At 38.9% G+C, this 17,611-nt stretch overlaps 1 protein-coding gene across 2 annotated transcripts; it reads right to left on the minus strand.

Moving 5' to 3' along the window:
• Positions 1 to 1,133: 1,133 nt before the first annotated feature.
• LOC137278334 (gamma-1-syntrophin-like) lies at positions 1,134 to 17,044 on the minus strand. Of its 2 annotated transcripts, none has more exons than XM_067810607.1 (13): positions 16,909 to 17,044; positions 15,628 to 15,774; positions 14,766 to 14,924; positions 12,903 to 13,029; positions 12,147 to 12,181; positions 10,584 to 10,702; positions 10,071 to 10,200; positions 9,581 to 9,619; positions 8,548 to 8,664; positions 8,020 to 8,091; positions 6,700 to 6,852; positions 5,163 to 5,366; positions 1,134 to 2,881 (listed from the first exon to the last, which is right to left on the minus strand). In XM_067810607.1, the coding sequence occupies exons 1-13, from the start codon at positions 16,915 to 16,917 to the stop codon at positions 2,780 to 2,782; spliced, it is 1,413 nt and encodes a 470-aa protein (XP_067666708.1). In that variant the 5' UTR covers positions 16,918 to 17,044; the 3' UTR covers positions 1,134 to 2,779. The 2 variants fall into 2 exon arrangements, with proteins under 2 accessions (XP_067666708.1, XP_067666706.1); XM_067810605.1 differs by having other exon boundaries at positions 1,676 to 2,881; positions 12,894 to 13,029; positions 16,909 to 17,028.
• Positions 17,045 to 17,611: the final 567 nt, after the last annotated feature.

The following is a 17,611-nucleotide window of genomic DNA, read 5'->3' on the forward strand; positions in this document are numbered from 1 at the left end:
TTTTGCAAAATTGCTTGTTTCAAACACAGGCAAGTAGGAAAACATTTGGTCTCTTCACAGCCAACTAATTCCTCAAATATCCGTCATGCTTGAAAAACTACCCTTCCCCTCACATGTGTGTTGTCACTTTATCTTATTCTTCAGTACAGAGGAAATATCTCATCATGTCAAAATCAGTATCATAATTATGGAGCTCATCAATTTTCATATCAATTTAGCCATTCATTGTCAGATACAGTGTTTCATGTAACACACTGACAAACAATACCAGTTCAAACAACCATGACTAGTGCCATTACGGAATTATCAAAACTGACATACATTTCAAAATTACCAGGAATTCCATTTCCGAAGCTCTCTTAGTGCTAAGATAGTTGTGAGTTAATATCAATGTATGACAGTTATGACTATCTTAGTGCTGAGAGAACTTTGAATATCTAGGCACTGGAGTCTGGTTGTTGATCAAACTTCCATGATGGTGTGAGATATTACTGTAGGAATTTGAAACTTTCACTTGTTTTGGAGAAGTTAACAGATGACAACAAGATGGAAGATGGGCAACTGGGCAATGATTAATGTCAAAGGCTCTGTGGGAGTGTTGGTGCTGATAATCTACACCTACACCTCTAATCTCTCCTTCCCAACATAAATCAATACACAGAATTTGTTTTGCCTCACTCTGCCAAATTACTGCTCAAAGTCTATTTTTATTTCTTATGAGCTATCTTGCTTGGTTCAACATACAGGCAAATTGGTTTTGACAATGATGAAAATAATTAAATAATTCAAAATAATTCCACACGTCCTTTCAGTACAAGTTAAAAGTGATTAAATAATAGATGCAGCTTGCATGTACATGTAAGTTCACATGGAAATTTTATTGTACAAGTCTGAAGGTAAGGTGAGCAGTAACACCATGATACAATGTGTCCAGATCTAACTCATGAAGTACATATCTATACAGATTGTAAGGAAGCAAGCAGACAGGTATACCAGTTCATTTATACTCTGTCTCAATCATTAACTAAAGACTAAAACTTCAAATAACATCATATGAAGATTGTCATGACTGCAAATAATTGCTAAAAATAAGTACGCACACATAAAAAAATATTTCATTCATTTAAACCTGATTTTTTGTGTCAAACAACCATAATGCACAGAAATCAAAGCAAATGTTAATGAATTCTTGGAAAAATTGCAAGTTTCTTATATTACCTCTGAATATTTACATTACTGAATAAATTCTGAAAGAGAACACGCAGTCTGTACTAAACTAATTATATATCTAACTACTTCAATACTAATGAGCACAACCATTGCCATGGGGAATATCACATTGTCCATAAAAAATATACACTAACGGCAGCATTATGCTTTACGGTCATCAAAGATAATTTCTAATGACTAGGTAACTGAGATATTCTCTTCTTTCAAACAATCAATGTTCTCAACCATGTTCCCATAGTTAAGCCCTGACCCAATCAGACCACATGCCACCTCTGTAACCCTCCCACTTTCATCAGAGTATCTTAAGCAAGGAATGAGGTTTCAATGTAGGGAGCTTGAGTTTAGGCAAGGAAGGACAACTGTTCTGAAACAGTCCAGAAACTCATAAAATATAAAATGAATTTTTTTTAATTAACCTTTTCGCCATAACTTTCAAGAGTTTCGATTTTTTAACTTTTTCACTGACTAAATAATCCATGTTTTGCTTTAGAATCTAGATAGTTTCTGTCAGAAACAATGAGTCATTTCTCTGCAGCTGTCATTAAATCCTTCAGTTAGTACAGGGTTTATTCTAAACTGAAGGGTTACTACAGAGCTAAACAGATCAAGTATAGATCTATTTTGTACGTTGGCACACTATGGTAACATTAGCTTCAATTCCACGCTACATTAATGGAAAAATAGTTGTTAGAAACTGACAAGAACAATAACAGCAAAAAGTGCTTAAAGCTAACTGCTGTCTGCAGTAAACTGGGAAAAGTAGGGCTGGGGCTGGGGCATATTAATAGGTGGCTGAGTTTTAGGGAAACATCTCAACCATCTGAAGGGTGAGTCAGGCTACTGTGTGATTGTGACAATCCATTTTAAAGGCACACTGACAACACTGCATGTGACAGTTTCAGATGTACAGAGAAATCACTTAAGTTCCATGTAGGGCAAATGTTCTCTCTTTAGAAGCTGTTCACCTTGAAGTTTCAATTACTAGTATTGATTTCAGGTAAGTCATAAGGGATAATAAGTCTATCACTCTATCAATGGAAAGCTAAAGTGAGTGTATGTGCCCCACTACCAAAATATATTGACCAAAATATTGTTAAAAAAGCATGACATTTTGCCTACACATGAGCCACAAAACCTGACTGATGTTGAAAGCACTTGAACAGTGACATATTTCCTTATTATATGTTAAATGACCAAGCAAGTAACATCAGTGTGATCTGTACATAATCAAGTCAGTCTAACCAGAGGTCGATGTAATGAGCACCACCTGACGTCGAGGCACACTGTCATGTTATTAACAGTAAATAAGTCTTAGCACCTGTGACAATAATATCACTGGTAAAGACAGACAGTGCTGAAGGTGGGCCACTGAACCATATCATATTCTGAATACAGTAACAAACATATGCTATGAGATTCTTCCCTATCCATTCAAATACTGTACCTAAAGTCAACAATGCTGACAGCAATGCTGAAACAACACAAAGCTGCACCATTACAAATGTTATCTATATGACCATATGTAAGATGAAACGCTTGCTGGGCTGGTCTAGTAGTTGCTAAGGAAACTGGGATCAACAGATGATAGCTTCGCAGACAGGAATGCATGGACACAGAACATCAGTGTATGCAGACTTGTGCACTCGATCTCCTGTAAGGAAGAAACATACAAAACAGTCATTATGAGATAAGCTACAGTGATAACAGAAATAGACAGTGGGTAAGTGAGTGAATTACAAGAAATGGATACACATTTTGTACCCAAGCAAGGAATCAATGGCATGTGCTAATGCTTATCCACAAGGCTACTTGACTGCCCCAGAAACAAAGACCAGGAGCTATTTAGGTACCAATATTTAATTATTTGATTAAATAATCTTTTTCACATAGTTTGAAAACTGTGAAATAAAGAAAACAATTCTTAATTTGATGTTGCCATATTGATGTCATATTAATGAACCTTTGAAAGCTACTTCCAACTATATGGCAGCTACATCTCAAGAGAGTTTAACGCCACTTTCAGCAATATTCCAGAAATATCATGACAGCAGACACCAGAAATGGGCTTTACACATTGTGCCCATGTGGGGAATCGAATACAGGTCTTCAGCCTGACACGTCAATGCTTTAACCACTAGGCTACCCCAACTACCCCTGTAGAAAAACAGGCAAAAATAATGTAGGTCCAAGAACATTAACACAAACACTCTTGGCTATATGTTTTCTTTTAAACTTTAATCTTCCCCCCAAAACCATCTTGACATGCTGGAGTTTAATTTCTCAGTGCATATAACATGACATCATTGTTCAGCTGCAGTACAATCATCACTTCACAGACTTCCACAAAATCTGAATATCCAAAAAGTGTTTGGTAAAACCACGATGGCTATTAAAAACACTTGGTTGGAGGAAGATGCCAGTATGTGGTGTGACTGCCATGAGCATTGATGACAGCAAGGCAGCGGTGGCCCATAGGAGAAAGGAGATGCCGGATGCTGTCAGGGTGAATGTTTTAATACTGTTGCTGAAGTGCTCTGTGCAGTTCTCTTAGTGTCTGAGGTGGCAGATTATGCAGGCGCAAGTGTCGATCAAGAGTATCCCACTGATATTGAAAGGGGTACAAATCGGGTGATTAAGGAGGCCATGGTATTACATGACTGTTATATTGCTTGAGATAGTCCTGGCAAACATAACCAGCTTGAGGTTGAGCATTGTCATGCTGGAAAGATCACCCACTGACATTGTGTCAAAACGTCAAAACACTACATTGAACTGATCCTAGGGCAATGTCTGACTTCTCGTAAACGATTGCGCTCTATCCGGTTGGAGAATCGGCGCAGTCGGATGTAGGTTGTTGTGGATGATGGTCTGTCCTGACATCCTGTATTCTTTTGTCATCCATAGTGACTTAAAACAATGCAAGTGAAGTACCACTGACAAGGCTTTTCAAAGCCCCCAGTCACAAACGGGGTGATACACAATTTCATGATGCAGGTACATTTCATGCAGAGTGTATTTTAGCATTTCACTACAAACGTGAGTGTTACATTATGTTTTTGTTCAATGTGTCATTTTTTAAATGTTTTGTCGTCTGCCCCTATTCCTGCACATGTTGGGATTCAGCATGGACTAGTTCGTGTAAAGTGCATTCCTGAAATTCAAATTGTTTCTATGTCAAGTTTATTTTTTTTAAGAGTATGTTTACTACCCACCACAATATTTACAGATAGACTTATGCTTACTTTATCTATCAATTACAATCACTGAAACAATGTGCCTACAGTTAAAAATCAAAGACAGGAATAAGGAGCTGCTAGTTGAACAAAGACAAAAGAATGATTGTTAATACTGCCTTTTTCAGGCTGCATCAGTCTGTAAATTATCTGGACCAAACAAAATAGAGGTTGTGAGCATGAGAAACTATCATGATCATCAGGTAACACTGACATGAAATTAATCAACTGATAACCCAATCCAATTAAGTTGCCTCTGCAGACAGGCAGCAGAATGCTGGAGATATATTCTTGTCTGGGTCTGTTGAACTGATCTATTTTCCACTGCAGTCTCAGATCAAAGTACCCGGGAAGGTCCCGGGGTAGAATAGGCCTTCAGCAACCCATGCTTGCCATAAAAGGCGACTATGCTTGTCGTAAGAGGCGGCTAACAGGATCGGGTGGTCAGGCTCGCTGACTTGGTTGATGCATGTCATCAGTTCCCAATTGCGCAGATCGATGCACATGTTGTTTGTCCCTGGATTGTCTGGTCCAGACTTGATTATTCACAGTGCGCCGCCATATAGATGGAATATTGCTATGGTATGGGTATAGTGCTAACAAACCTAGAAACATTACAGATGTAACTCTGCATGAGATGAGAAATTGTACTTTATACCTATTCTGTTTAAAAGTATCAGAAAGGGAAGGAGTACATACCCTAGATTCTACACTCCTACTCAGGTCATTCTGGAAGAGCAGTTTGAGTTTGGTCTTGCCATCATCTGACGAGCCCTTCAGCTGGGAGAAGCGGTAGGTCCAGACATAGGTCTTGGTCTCATGGTCGACCAATGAGAAGCCATGTTCCAGATCCAGAGTGAGGCCGGACAAACGACCTCGCCATGAGCAGCCAAATGTTATATTCTGAAAACAGTTTTGGTAACTTGACACATCAATTTACAACTACAAAAGCATTAGATTAAGATTAATTCACTGCCTTGCCGAGTATCCACACTGCCATATACAGTCAGGCCGCGTTAGTCCGGACCCCGACAATCCGATTCCCGCGATATCCGAACGATAGCTAACTGTAACCAATCTTGTTTACTATGTAAACTCATTACCTGTTGATTCAGTAATCCGGTGCTTCACTCTCCGTATCCGAACGTTAATCAGCGGTAACAGATTAGCTAATTACACATAGTTTTGCTTCATTAATCCGGCGGTACATCAAAAAGGTGGGGATAATCCCTTCACACCATAAGCCCCATTCAGTGGTAAAATTGTTAAATGACACTTGCGAGTTGAAGATGTCGTTAGTTTGTGATTTTGATCAATTAGTAGGTCTCACAAAGAAAAAAGAGAAAACCCTAAAGCCAACTTTGATCTTATGTGTAAACATTTTGGTCAAGAATTCGAACAGTCTATCGGCAAGAGCACAATTTCGGACATCGGATATGTTTTGTGATTGGTATGATCGTTTGACAGACAGATGCAATCACGTGGTTGACACGTGATCTCACTTCGTAACAATGCTGCTAGTCACAAGTATGCCAATGTCAAACTGACCAACGTGAAAGTTGATTTCTTGCCCCCAACCACCACATCGCACATTCAGCCAACTTGTATACGTTCGTATGTTTTTGTATTGCCATGTCAAAGGGAAGTAACCCTACTGTAGTTGTGTTCATAAAAGTTCATTTCAGTAGTCCGTACGTTTCACTATCCGAACGTTTTTGATGAAAAACGGACGTGTTCGGATTAACGCGGCCTGACTGTAAAGGGCAAATTGTGTGTCCTGTTCTCTAGCTTTACTATACAGTTTGACAGCTGGAAACACACGAACTGATATCTTGGTGGTTTCTTCCTAAACACCTAATACATCTGGGCTTGCAGTGAAAAATCCAGGGAGGCTAAATATACCATTAATAAATGGTAGGGGATGTTGAATATACAAGATTGATAAATTGCAAATGATGAAGCCAAACACATGATGAAGAGAAATTAAGGGGAATTGTGACAATTTACTCCATTCCTTTGGAAATGTTGTATCTGTATGGATATATATTTTTTCTCATATGTATTGGCACTGGCTAGTGGTACGCTTGCAAAATGGAATATCCCCTACTTTTTGGGGGTATATATGATAATTTATGCCTCCTTTTGGAGCTGTGAAACATCTGGTGACTTTCATGGGAAAATGTCCTAGACATGTATCTTGTGATTATAATTATGGCAACTATAGCTAACAACTCACCTTGATCCTATGGACGGCGAGACTATTGGTCTTGTACCATGCTCTCTCAATATGTAACAGGTCTGATCTCGACTCAACACTCAACACAATTGACTCGCCACTCCCTGTCTGAACAGAACAGCAATGCTGGCGGTCGTCTGGAAGCTCCTCATCCTGGTGAGATATATCACAGATATGTCCTTATTAACTTAGTTCCTTGAAAGTTACTGACACATTTCTGATTAAACTACTATTACAGGAATGAATATTTGTATTGTGGAAATGTTTCCACATAGTGTCACGCAACTTCACCAAACTGCATGAATCAGACCTCAACACTCTCAAGATTGTCAATCCACATTTGCTCATAAAGCAAATTTTAAAGATTCAAATCACTGTTTCCAAAAATTCTAAACGTGTTAGCGCAAGACAAAGCTTTCTGAAAATCTCCAAAATGGATAGCAGTTGTTAGTCAAACATATAAGATAATTTCTTGGGAAGATAGTTTCAGACCTTTCTAAAAATTACTAGTTCCTAAAGGCATTGTCACTAAGGTGACATAACCTCCCACCACAAATTATCAAATCAAACTTTAAAAGTAATGAAAGTGAATCCCATAGTTTCAGATGAAATTAAATGTTAATAAAAATATCACCAGTGATCTTCTCTGATATCAAGCTCTGTAGTTGTTCCAACACACAAACATTTTCAAGACTCACTATGACCTTGACATGAATGTCATGGTGTATGGACTATGCCAAAAAAGTTCAAAAGAAAAGTCTTGAAAGGCTATGAAGAAAATCCAGTGAAACATTATTGAGATATCTTGCTTATAGGCTTAACATCAAGTTTAACATGCTGAAATCTACAAAGTGTCACCATGACCATGACAAGTAAGTGAAGGTCACGAAAGTCGACTAGGCCCACTGCCTTCCCTTGATGAAGCTTAGTGACAAGTATGTAGAAAATCCTGTGAATGTTAATTGAGATATCTCTCTGACAAGGCTAAAACATTAAAAGTCCCTTTGAGACCTTGAAATGAAGGATAAGGTCACCAAATCTGACTGGAGCCTTTCTTATACTGTGATGAACTAAGGTACCATGTATGAAAAGAATCTAGTCAACAGTTCATAAGATAATCCAATTTGTGCATATGTAGTATATCTGATACTATATCCCCTGCCAATATCCACATCAGCTGCTCCCAGGTGCTTTGTTTTCCCCCTTGATCACTGTATGTCAATATCAACGGCATGTCGTATTATCAATCTCAACTCCTTGGAGATCATAGAAAATCTTAATGAATACTTATTCTCAGCTTTTCACTTTTGTTCAGCTCACCTTCAACATCTTGAACATACATTCATACACCTTATACTTCATATCACAGCGAGTCCAGTCACGAGCATGCATCTGAAATATCAAAACTGACAGCATAACCTACCTAAGACTTGATTTTCAGGTAAAGGGAGATAACTTTGGGGAACTTAATTTCCCCAGCTGTTAACCTCATGTCTAAGGGAGATAACAACATTTATTAAGGTGTTAATGAGCTAAGGGGCATGACAGTTCAAGGTCACCTTTGAACCATAGCATCACAGTTTGATACAGATGGTTTACACCAGTGACAATTAACTACACTGTACAGGTAAGATGCCATACAATCATGAGGAACCACACTGTCATTACACAGTCCCTACAAATAGCCTGGTTTGAGGGGACACATTTTGCACATTCCTACTAGCAATGTTCCGTCTAGAGAATGAGTGAGTGAGTTAAGTTTTACGCTGCACTCCGCAATATTCCAGCTATATGGCAGCAGTCTGTAAATAATCTAACCTAACAAAGTGTTGATTGCAAGATACTCACAGGTGGAACATCAAAGAGAAAGACCTCGGGTCCCTTGAGAGCCATGAACTTGGCCTTCCATGGCTGGTTGTGGACAGCGGCTGACATACGTTGCTGGCTCCAGCACATGTGTGCTATCTGTAATGACAGGAATTGAATCAGCGCTCCAGATAAGGGCCATATTGGCGTATTATGGATATAAAATATGTAAGATATGAAAAGAAATAATTTAAAAAAACATAGCAGATATGCACTATTATAAAAGTAATCATTTAAAGTCTTAGAATCATTTACATGTATTGATCTGAAAGAGAATTGTTTTCTCACAAGCTTACTGGTACTCCATTAAATTGCATTTAGCACATTAAATGTACTCTTACAGTTTTCCAGTACTATACTGAAAAAATAAGGACTATGTACTTCTGATGTTGTAAAATTATCTGGTGCTCAGAGCATCACCCACAACACTGAGTGAGTGAGTTTAGTTTTATACCGCCTCTAGCAATATTCCAGCAATATCATGGAACACCATAAATGAGCCTCACACATAGTGCCAATGTGCAGAATAGAACCTGAGTCTTTGGAGTGATGAGTGAACGCTTTAACCACTAGGTTACCTCACCGCGTGTGTGTTCAGTGCAATAATTGGAATCTGACACCTGTGTATGAGCATAAGTCATAGCCAGTGAATTAGTTAGTAACATCCTTGAGATGGTTGAGGTCCCTGTGCTGGCACTTAATGTCAAGGTCATCAAAAACAGCATATCAAGTCTTTGAAGGGCATTTAGAAGTGAAATACATAAGAATGAAGATTTTATGAGTGAAATACATAAGAATGAAGATATTTATGAGTGAAATACATAAGAATGAAGATATTTATGAGTGAAATACATAAAGCAAGTGGATGAAGGAGTAAGCATTAGCTCCGAAACGTTGTGTTCTCATATAAAGAAGTTGATATCCATAAAATCTTCATTCTTAAAAACAGCATATTTAGGACTGTTGAAGTGGAAGTATTCCTTTGTGAAACAAAATCCATAGGTTCTGAACTTACATGGTCCTCAGCTAGCAACATCTTGTTGGTCATCTGAACCTACAAACAGAAAATAGTAGCATCTCAGTGTCCTGAAAACTTGTCACGTAACAAAACATGAGAAAAGAAAGAAAAGTTGTTATCCATAAAGTTTGTCACTATTGGACGTCTCAACTTCTAAAATGCCACTCCAGAAGCAAGTGAATGAGTGTAGTATTATGCCATGTTTACAAACATTCCACCTACATGGCAGCAATTTGTAAATAATTGAGTCTGGACCAGATAAACCAGTGATCAACAGCGTGGGCAAAGATCAACATAACTAGGATACAATGACATGTGTCAACAAAAGTCAGAAAGTCTGACCACCCAATCTAATCAGTCGCCTCTTATGACAAGCATGGATTACTGAAGATCAATTCTAACCTGCATCTTCAGTGGTTACTCAAAGAAGTTAAAATAGTGTTTGTAACCACCTCTCCTGTTCAACCAGCACGAGGATGTCACCTACCATCTGTGTGAGGAGATTGTCGATGATGGATGTGATGGATTGGATCCATTCAGCCAACATGCGGTTGTCCTCACAGTGTAACACACCCGAGCTGGAGCCATCACAGCCAAACACTTCAAAACTGTTCATTCTGTCAAAAAATCAAACCACACTCTGAAAGAGTCCCCACTAGGGATGTCATGATAAAAAAGTTTCATGAATTCATTTGTATCATGATAGCCCTGTCAAGATCGTTTTAGAAAAAGCAGTGTTGTTTTGTGGCATCCTACAATTAACATTTGCCCATGTATACACAGTCACATAGGTTTTCATTTTCGATAGCAAAAGTAGTCAATTCCTATGAATAGTCCAAGGATAGGTACAACCAATATAAACATCTCTCTCAACCGGAGCACTCTGCCATGAACAACAGCATAATGATGGTGATACACCTTAGACTGTCATAACAACACCGCCACATTGCTTTCACAAGCTGAATTCTAATGCTGAGGCTTCTGGGCATGGTGGGTATACCTGAGTTTGTCTGTGCCTGGCAGGAACCTGGTCAGTCTGCCATAAAGTAGTGGTATCGAGGTGACTGTCGTCCACTGTCGCTCCAGCCTCGGCAGTCCAGGAATCAGAGGACCCGACAGCTGATGTACAAATCAAATAAATGCTTGTCACATCCACAGATACATTTATCCTCAATCCAGTAACATTCCGCTTAGTTAAAACTGCTAGGATAAACAAAGTATTCTCATGTGTTTCTACAAATTAAGAAAAATCAAACAAAACACACACAAAAAATGCCAATTATTCAATGGTGATGTCTTAGTTCAGAGTGTTTCAGTGACTGTTCTTAATTAGCAATGCGTTTTGTTTGCATTTGTAATGTTTGGGTCAGATCCAAAATTCAAGGGTACATTCATGCCCCGTTTATCCGAACACTTGTGTTTTTACTGAAATTGTCTGGATAAGCGAATTTTCAGATATCTGAATCATGGGCCATATGTACAAAGAGACACACAAAGAAACGAACATAGTAGGCATCAGACATTGTCTTTATTGATTACACATAAACAAATATCAGTGCATACAATGTCTCATACCTCTTCATGCAGTTATGCTCGCTTGAAGAAATCAATCATAGCCTTTTGCACTGGCTTTATATAAAAGCTAGAGGACTTTCGCCGGTCAGTTTGTCACTGTCGACATTCACAAGAACATCGGCAGTAACAGTCACAGTTGCAACCTGTGTACAGGATCTTAGTACATTGCGAAGATCCGACAAGGCTATGTCTTCTTGTGAGTCCTCATTTGATTGGATAATATCCACATGACAAAAGCAGTAAGCAATTGTCTTTTCGCTCACAGCTGTCCAGGCTTGCTTGATTATCTGGATGAATTAATTATAGCTACCCACAAACTGACACGCCTCAAAATTAACTCAGTGTCACCCTGCAACTCAGAGGTAGTTAATCTTCTCACGCTTCAAAGACTGCCAACTTCTTTGTTACGTCATGCAAGGCCCTCGGTAATCGCATGTGTAAACATACAGGTGTTCAACCATCCGGATGTATGAGACAAAAAATGCACACAATTTAGTGTTTTGTATGTGAAAATGACTGCACGGTTACGGAAACCGAATTTCCGGATAGGTGAGTAATTTTACAACGCTGTGAATTCATTTTAAGGAATTTTCGTTCGGAAGGCAAGTTTTGCAGATATCTGAGGTTCAGATAAACGGGGCACAACTGTATACTTCTTGTGCAGCAGTTATGTAACTTCAGCTAATAACAGTCTAATAATAATATAAGCTAATAACAGTCTTATAACAATGTCAGCTAATAACAGTCTATTAACTGGCAAATAGCCAAGTTTAATCTGACCTTTCAAAAACCTTAGACAATCAGACTGATAAAGTCTTACAATTCACCAAGACAGAAAACATACCCAAATTACCCCAAACATACACATCTGTAATGTTATTTACTTTCATGCATTTTAAAAATGTTAATTTACTCCTAATTAGATATGTAACAGAAGACTTTAATCCTTTCATAAAACATTTGTAGAAGTTCCTGAGTTTCAACTTACTGGAGGATCATCTTTCTGTGAGCGCACTTGATTACCTAGGAGATAAATGAAACAATCTGTATATAGCACCAAATGTCCACAGGTCTTAAGTCTTACAGTTGCTGAGTGCGGTTACAGGTCATTGGCTCCCTCCCTCTGGCAGCAGTCTGCATTCTGCTGTCTATTTTGTTGACACTTACATAGACAGATTCTTTCATACAGATGTATAAAATCGGTGATTTACAATGTGATTAGGTTGTCTGACAAAACATCCACTTGCAAAGTTTGAGATCGATTGGATCATTGGATGAAGAGTTATTTACAAAAAAAACCAAGTCCACATGCATTTCATGCCAAACTATAGTAAAGGTTGCTTTGTAAACCGCCCCAGTTCGGAAGATCTATGAGAAATGAAAAATCCAACATGTAACTATGATAGATTAGTATGGTACATTACATACATTATCTTCTGGAATTTTCTGGAAAAGTTTGCAAAACAACCTCTTCCTAAAATAGAAAAGAAATATGTGAACATTTTTCAGATGAGTGGCCATAATTGGTGACCTGTGACAATAAGACAGGGACCTTTAGAAATAGGTTTAACACACCGAAACCAAGCAGGAGACAAATGAAAGAAAAAAATAACCGAGACAATGTAGTCAGGGTTCAAGTATTTAGTGGCGGCCTTGTTTAAGACTATTATTTCAGGCAGGTTAATTACTAATCAGTATGTGACTTATGAAAAAGGTTAGTAGACACGCAACTTACAGGAATTACCTTTGTTGAGAAAGTGTGATGCAGGGCGGAAGTGTTTCACTGTGAGCTTCACGATGTTTCCTTCCGTGTCTTTCATCGCCTTTACAACCTGGTCATGGGTGAAGTCCTCCACATTATTGCCGTTCACCTGGAACAGCAAAAGAAATGATGTAATGTTGCCCTCAAAATAATAGTGAGAGATAGCATATTGGTATCTATGGCAGCAATCCACAGTTCAAATATAAAACAAATCCTCCGATGAAACTTGAAAAGTAAACTAGTGCTCCACTGAATTATTACTCTTCCATTGTAACTACGCAAGGAAAGACTACTCTTATGCCAAAACTAGACGAGGAAAGACTACTCTTCCATCAAAACTAGGTAAGGAAAGACTACTCTTCCACTGAAACAAGGCAAGGAAAGATTACTCTTCCACTGAAAACAGGCAAGGAAAGACTATTCTTCCACTACAACTAGGCAAGGAAAGACTACTCTTCAACTGAAATCAGACAAGGAGAGACTACTCTTCCACTGAAACAAGGAAAGACTACTCTTCCACTGAAACCAGGCAAGGAAAGATAACTCTTCCACTGTAACCAGGCAAGGAAAGATTACTCATCCACTGAAACAAGGCAAGGAAAGACTACTCTTCAACTGAAACCAATCAAAGTAAAAAGACTACTCATCCACTGAAACCAGGCAAGGAGAGATTACACATCCACTGAAACCAGGCAAGGAAAGACTACTCTTCCACTGAAACCAAGCAAGGAATGACTACACTTCCACTGAAACCAGGCAAGGAAAGATTACTCTTCCACAGAAAACAGGTAAGGAAAGACTACTCTTCCACTGAAACAAGGCAAGGAAAGATTACTCTTCCACTGAAAACAGGCAAGGAAAGACTATTCTTCCACTACAACTAGGCAAGGAAAGACTACTCTTCAACTGAAATCAGACAAGGAGAGACTACTCTTCCACTGAAACAAGGAAAGACTACTCTTCCACTGAAACCAGGCAAGGAAAGATAACTCTTCCACTGTAACCAGGCAAGGAAAGATTACTCATCCACTGAAACAAGGCAAGGAAAGACTACTCTTCAACTGAAACCAATCAAAGTAAAAAGACTACTCATCCACTGAAACCAGGCAAGGAGAGATTACACATCCACTGAAACCAGGCAAGGAAAGACTACTCTTCCACTGAAACCAAGCAAGGAATGACTACACTTCCACTGAAACCAGGCAAGGAAAGATTACTCTTCCACAGAAAACAGGCAAGGAAAGACTACTCTTCCACTGAAACCAGGCAAGGAAAGACTACACTTCCACTGAAACCAGGCAAGGAAAGATTACGCATCCACTGAAACCAGGCAAGGAAAGATTACTCTTCCACTGAAACCAGGCAAGGAAAGATTACTCATCCACTGAAACCAGGCAAGGAAAGATTACTCTTCCACTGAAACCAGGCAAGGAAAGACTACACTTCCACTGAAACCAGGCAAGGAAAGATTACTCATCCACTGAAACCAGGCAAGTGAAAGATTGCTCTTCCACTGAAACCAGGCAAGGAAAGATTACTCTTCCACTGAAACCAGGCAAGGAAAGACTACTCTTCCACTGAAACAAGGCAAGGAAAGACTACTCTTCCAGAGAAAACAGGTAAGGAAAGACTAGTCTTCCACTGAAAACAGGCAAGGAAAGACTATTCTTCCACTAAAACTAGGCAAGGAAAGACTACTCTTCAACTGAAATCAGACAAGGAGAGACTACTCTTCCACTGAAACCTGGCAAGGAAAGACAACTGATCCATTGAAACTAAGCAAGGAATGAAGCTATGTTCATCGTTACTGCATAGACAGTTAGCTGTATCTAAATGTATGTTTACCTGCAGGATGGCATCTCCCACTATGAGCTCCCCAGACCTGTCTGCTGCCTGGCCGTTGATGATCCGTGAGATGAGGACTGGGAGATTGTGTTCTGCCCCTCCCTTCACGCACAGACCCAAACCACTGGCTCCCTCACGGTTGATTGACACCTCACGAATCTGTAACAGCATATATTTAGTTGCAGGGATAGATTTAGCCACTTGTCAGATAGTCCGCAACCAAAACTAACCATGGACCTGTATGTATATGACCCATATAGCCTGGCAAGCTAAGAATAAGTACCATCTTATAACATCTTTAGTTGGAACTGGATCCAATCACTACTCTCTGTTCTCTGAATTTGTTAAACATTTTCAGTATATATTTTACAGCATTGGAAAAGAGTAAACACAAACATGCCAAACTGAGAACAGTAGTCCTGACAATGTCTTTATTTTTCTTGACCTTTGTAACTAGTGTTAGCAACTGGGCCTGCTTGAACAAGAGAAAAATGTAAATTTGTTAACTGTACATGCAGTTTTGGGAGTTTACATTCAGTTCTTGTTGTAGCGGGGTGGTGGTCCAGCTAGTGGTTAAGGCATTTGCCCATCATGCGATTCCCCACGTGGGTAAAAGGTGTGAAGCAATGAAAAACATACTCTTGTTTCGGTAAAATTGAGACACTGAGAACTGGTTCAGACTAACAGCCCTAAAATGCCACTGACCATCATTGTAAGTTTGCTTTTATCCAGTACAATTTAGTACTCTCAGGTTTATGAACCTGCATGAATCTGGAAGGCTGATTCAGGTGAGGTAAAACGTGACAAAATATGTATGCACTTTGTTGTTTTTCTTATTTCTATATCAACAAACTGTACTAACCATATTGAGGAACACCTCATCTTCCTCCTCCAGTGGTGCTGTCACCCATTCCTCCTTCTGTATGACCAGAGTTTCTGTCATCAACTGTAATCTGATTGGTTGAGCCTTGCCTCGCCCATCATGTAATGTTACAATTCCACACTTAACCTACAAAGACAGCAGTAGGAAATTAAAATTAATAACATCAGTATGAATAAGCATAGTTCAAACATGGGCAGATCCCCTAAAATTATGGGCTATATAATGCTTCATAATCTAATCAATTTTCAAGTCCACCCAACATTATTTAAAAATTATGATAAACTTGATTTAAAGACATAATCCTTTCAAGCATCATGTTGGATAAGAAAAAATTAATAAATCTTCAAGTATTTATCTGGTACTTGATCTAATAACATCCGATTAATTCAAGACATGATTTTCAAGACATTTTGTCAAATTCTAATGACTTGTGATAGCAGATTTATATCTCATGATTTTGTCTGACAATGAAGCTTTGAACACTCGGAAGAGTTCTATCACAGGCATCAACTAGATGGGGGAGGAAATCCCAAAGTGATGCATGCTTTTGTTATGAACTATGTGACCACTCTCACCATCACTGCACAAATTCAATGACACTGTATGATGTAGACATAATTAAGAGCTTATGCACAACCCGATGACCCCTGTGACCCTGTCTCTAGAATGATGGTACAAAGACTTGTTCTGCTTTTTGTATCTCGATAATACAACTCCACAAATCATAGAGTATTATGATAAGTTTGTAACTGAATTCTCTCGAAACCTGACAAGATTTTCTAAATGTTCTTATCATTGCCACGTTAAATTAATACGAAGAAAACTAAAAGATAATATTCATGTTACATTGGTGCAAGATGGACACCTGAAGACACAGTGCTGAATGATGCATACATATGTCTCAGATTGTCTCAGGAGAAGGGAAGGACCAAATTACATGGCAACCCACGTCCTCTCTTTAATGTGTTTGTTTTAATTGTCACTTCTACCAAGAATGTAAGTAGTGTGAGAGGTGTTAAGACAACTGAAGATCTCTCCCCGATTTCATCATACAATACATTCCATACATTTGGCTGTGTGTTTGTGACAGCAGCAGCACTGCAGCTATATCCCTCAAAGTCACCGACTGTCGGAGGAAATGCACTAGCTATTTATGAACTGTCAAACTTGACTCGTGGCCGATAGATCTGTCACGCAGACGGTAATGTGCTGAAATGTTTGTCTATTTTTCGGTGCATAGGCTTACAGTAACTGCAGTACCTCTGTCATTTTTTCTGTATATTCAGTCTACCATAATTATGCGGCACCAACGTCTCAAATTACGTTCTACAAGTGTCATTTTCAAGCACAGCATTCCATCACATCACTTTCCGAAGAGACAAATTTGTCGAAGACTACTTTCCTAACAAATGACATCATTGAGCATAAGGCACAAACATCTGACAGCGGAGCAGCATGCCTGTTACAAATGCTTAATATTTACACACAACACGTTAAATAATTCACACGTGTTTTCGTTTTTTCCCCCCAAAATATAGCTTAAGGAAAATATAGGTTAAGGAAGATTATGTACTAGCTCGTCCCGACATTTTCTGACGTAGCGAATTGGATGTAGCAAGTCGACACTACACTGTGCCACGGGTAAATAAATACACATACTGTCACATATCATAGATTTAAATGTGGAGAAAACGAACACTTAGTATATCGAAGTATACAGTCTCTGTGACGAGACAGACACTCAATGTGTCGAAATAAGGATATGGACATCAGACTCAACACGCTGCATTTGGATGCATCACTGGGACCGAATGAATGAATTTTGGGTTTTAAACTACGGTAGTATTTACATTGATGACAGCGTCCTCTAATATTCGAGTTTATAACAGGCGTGGAGGCATCACATTCGGTTTAATAGCATTTAACATTTTATTGAGTCGGGTAACGACCTACCCTCACAGGC

This window comes from Haliotis asinina, chromosome 3 (genome assembly GCF_037392515.1).
Source record: "Haliotis asinina isolate JCU_RB_2024 chromosome 3, JCU_Hal_asi_v2, whole genome shotgun sequence".
NCBI classification, from domain to species: Eukaryota; Metazoa; Mollusca; class Gastropoda; order Lepetellida; family Haliotidae; genus Haliotis; species Haliotis asinina.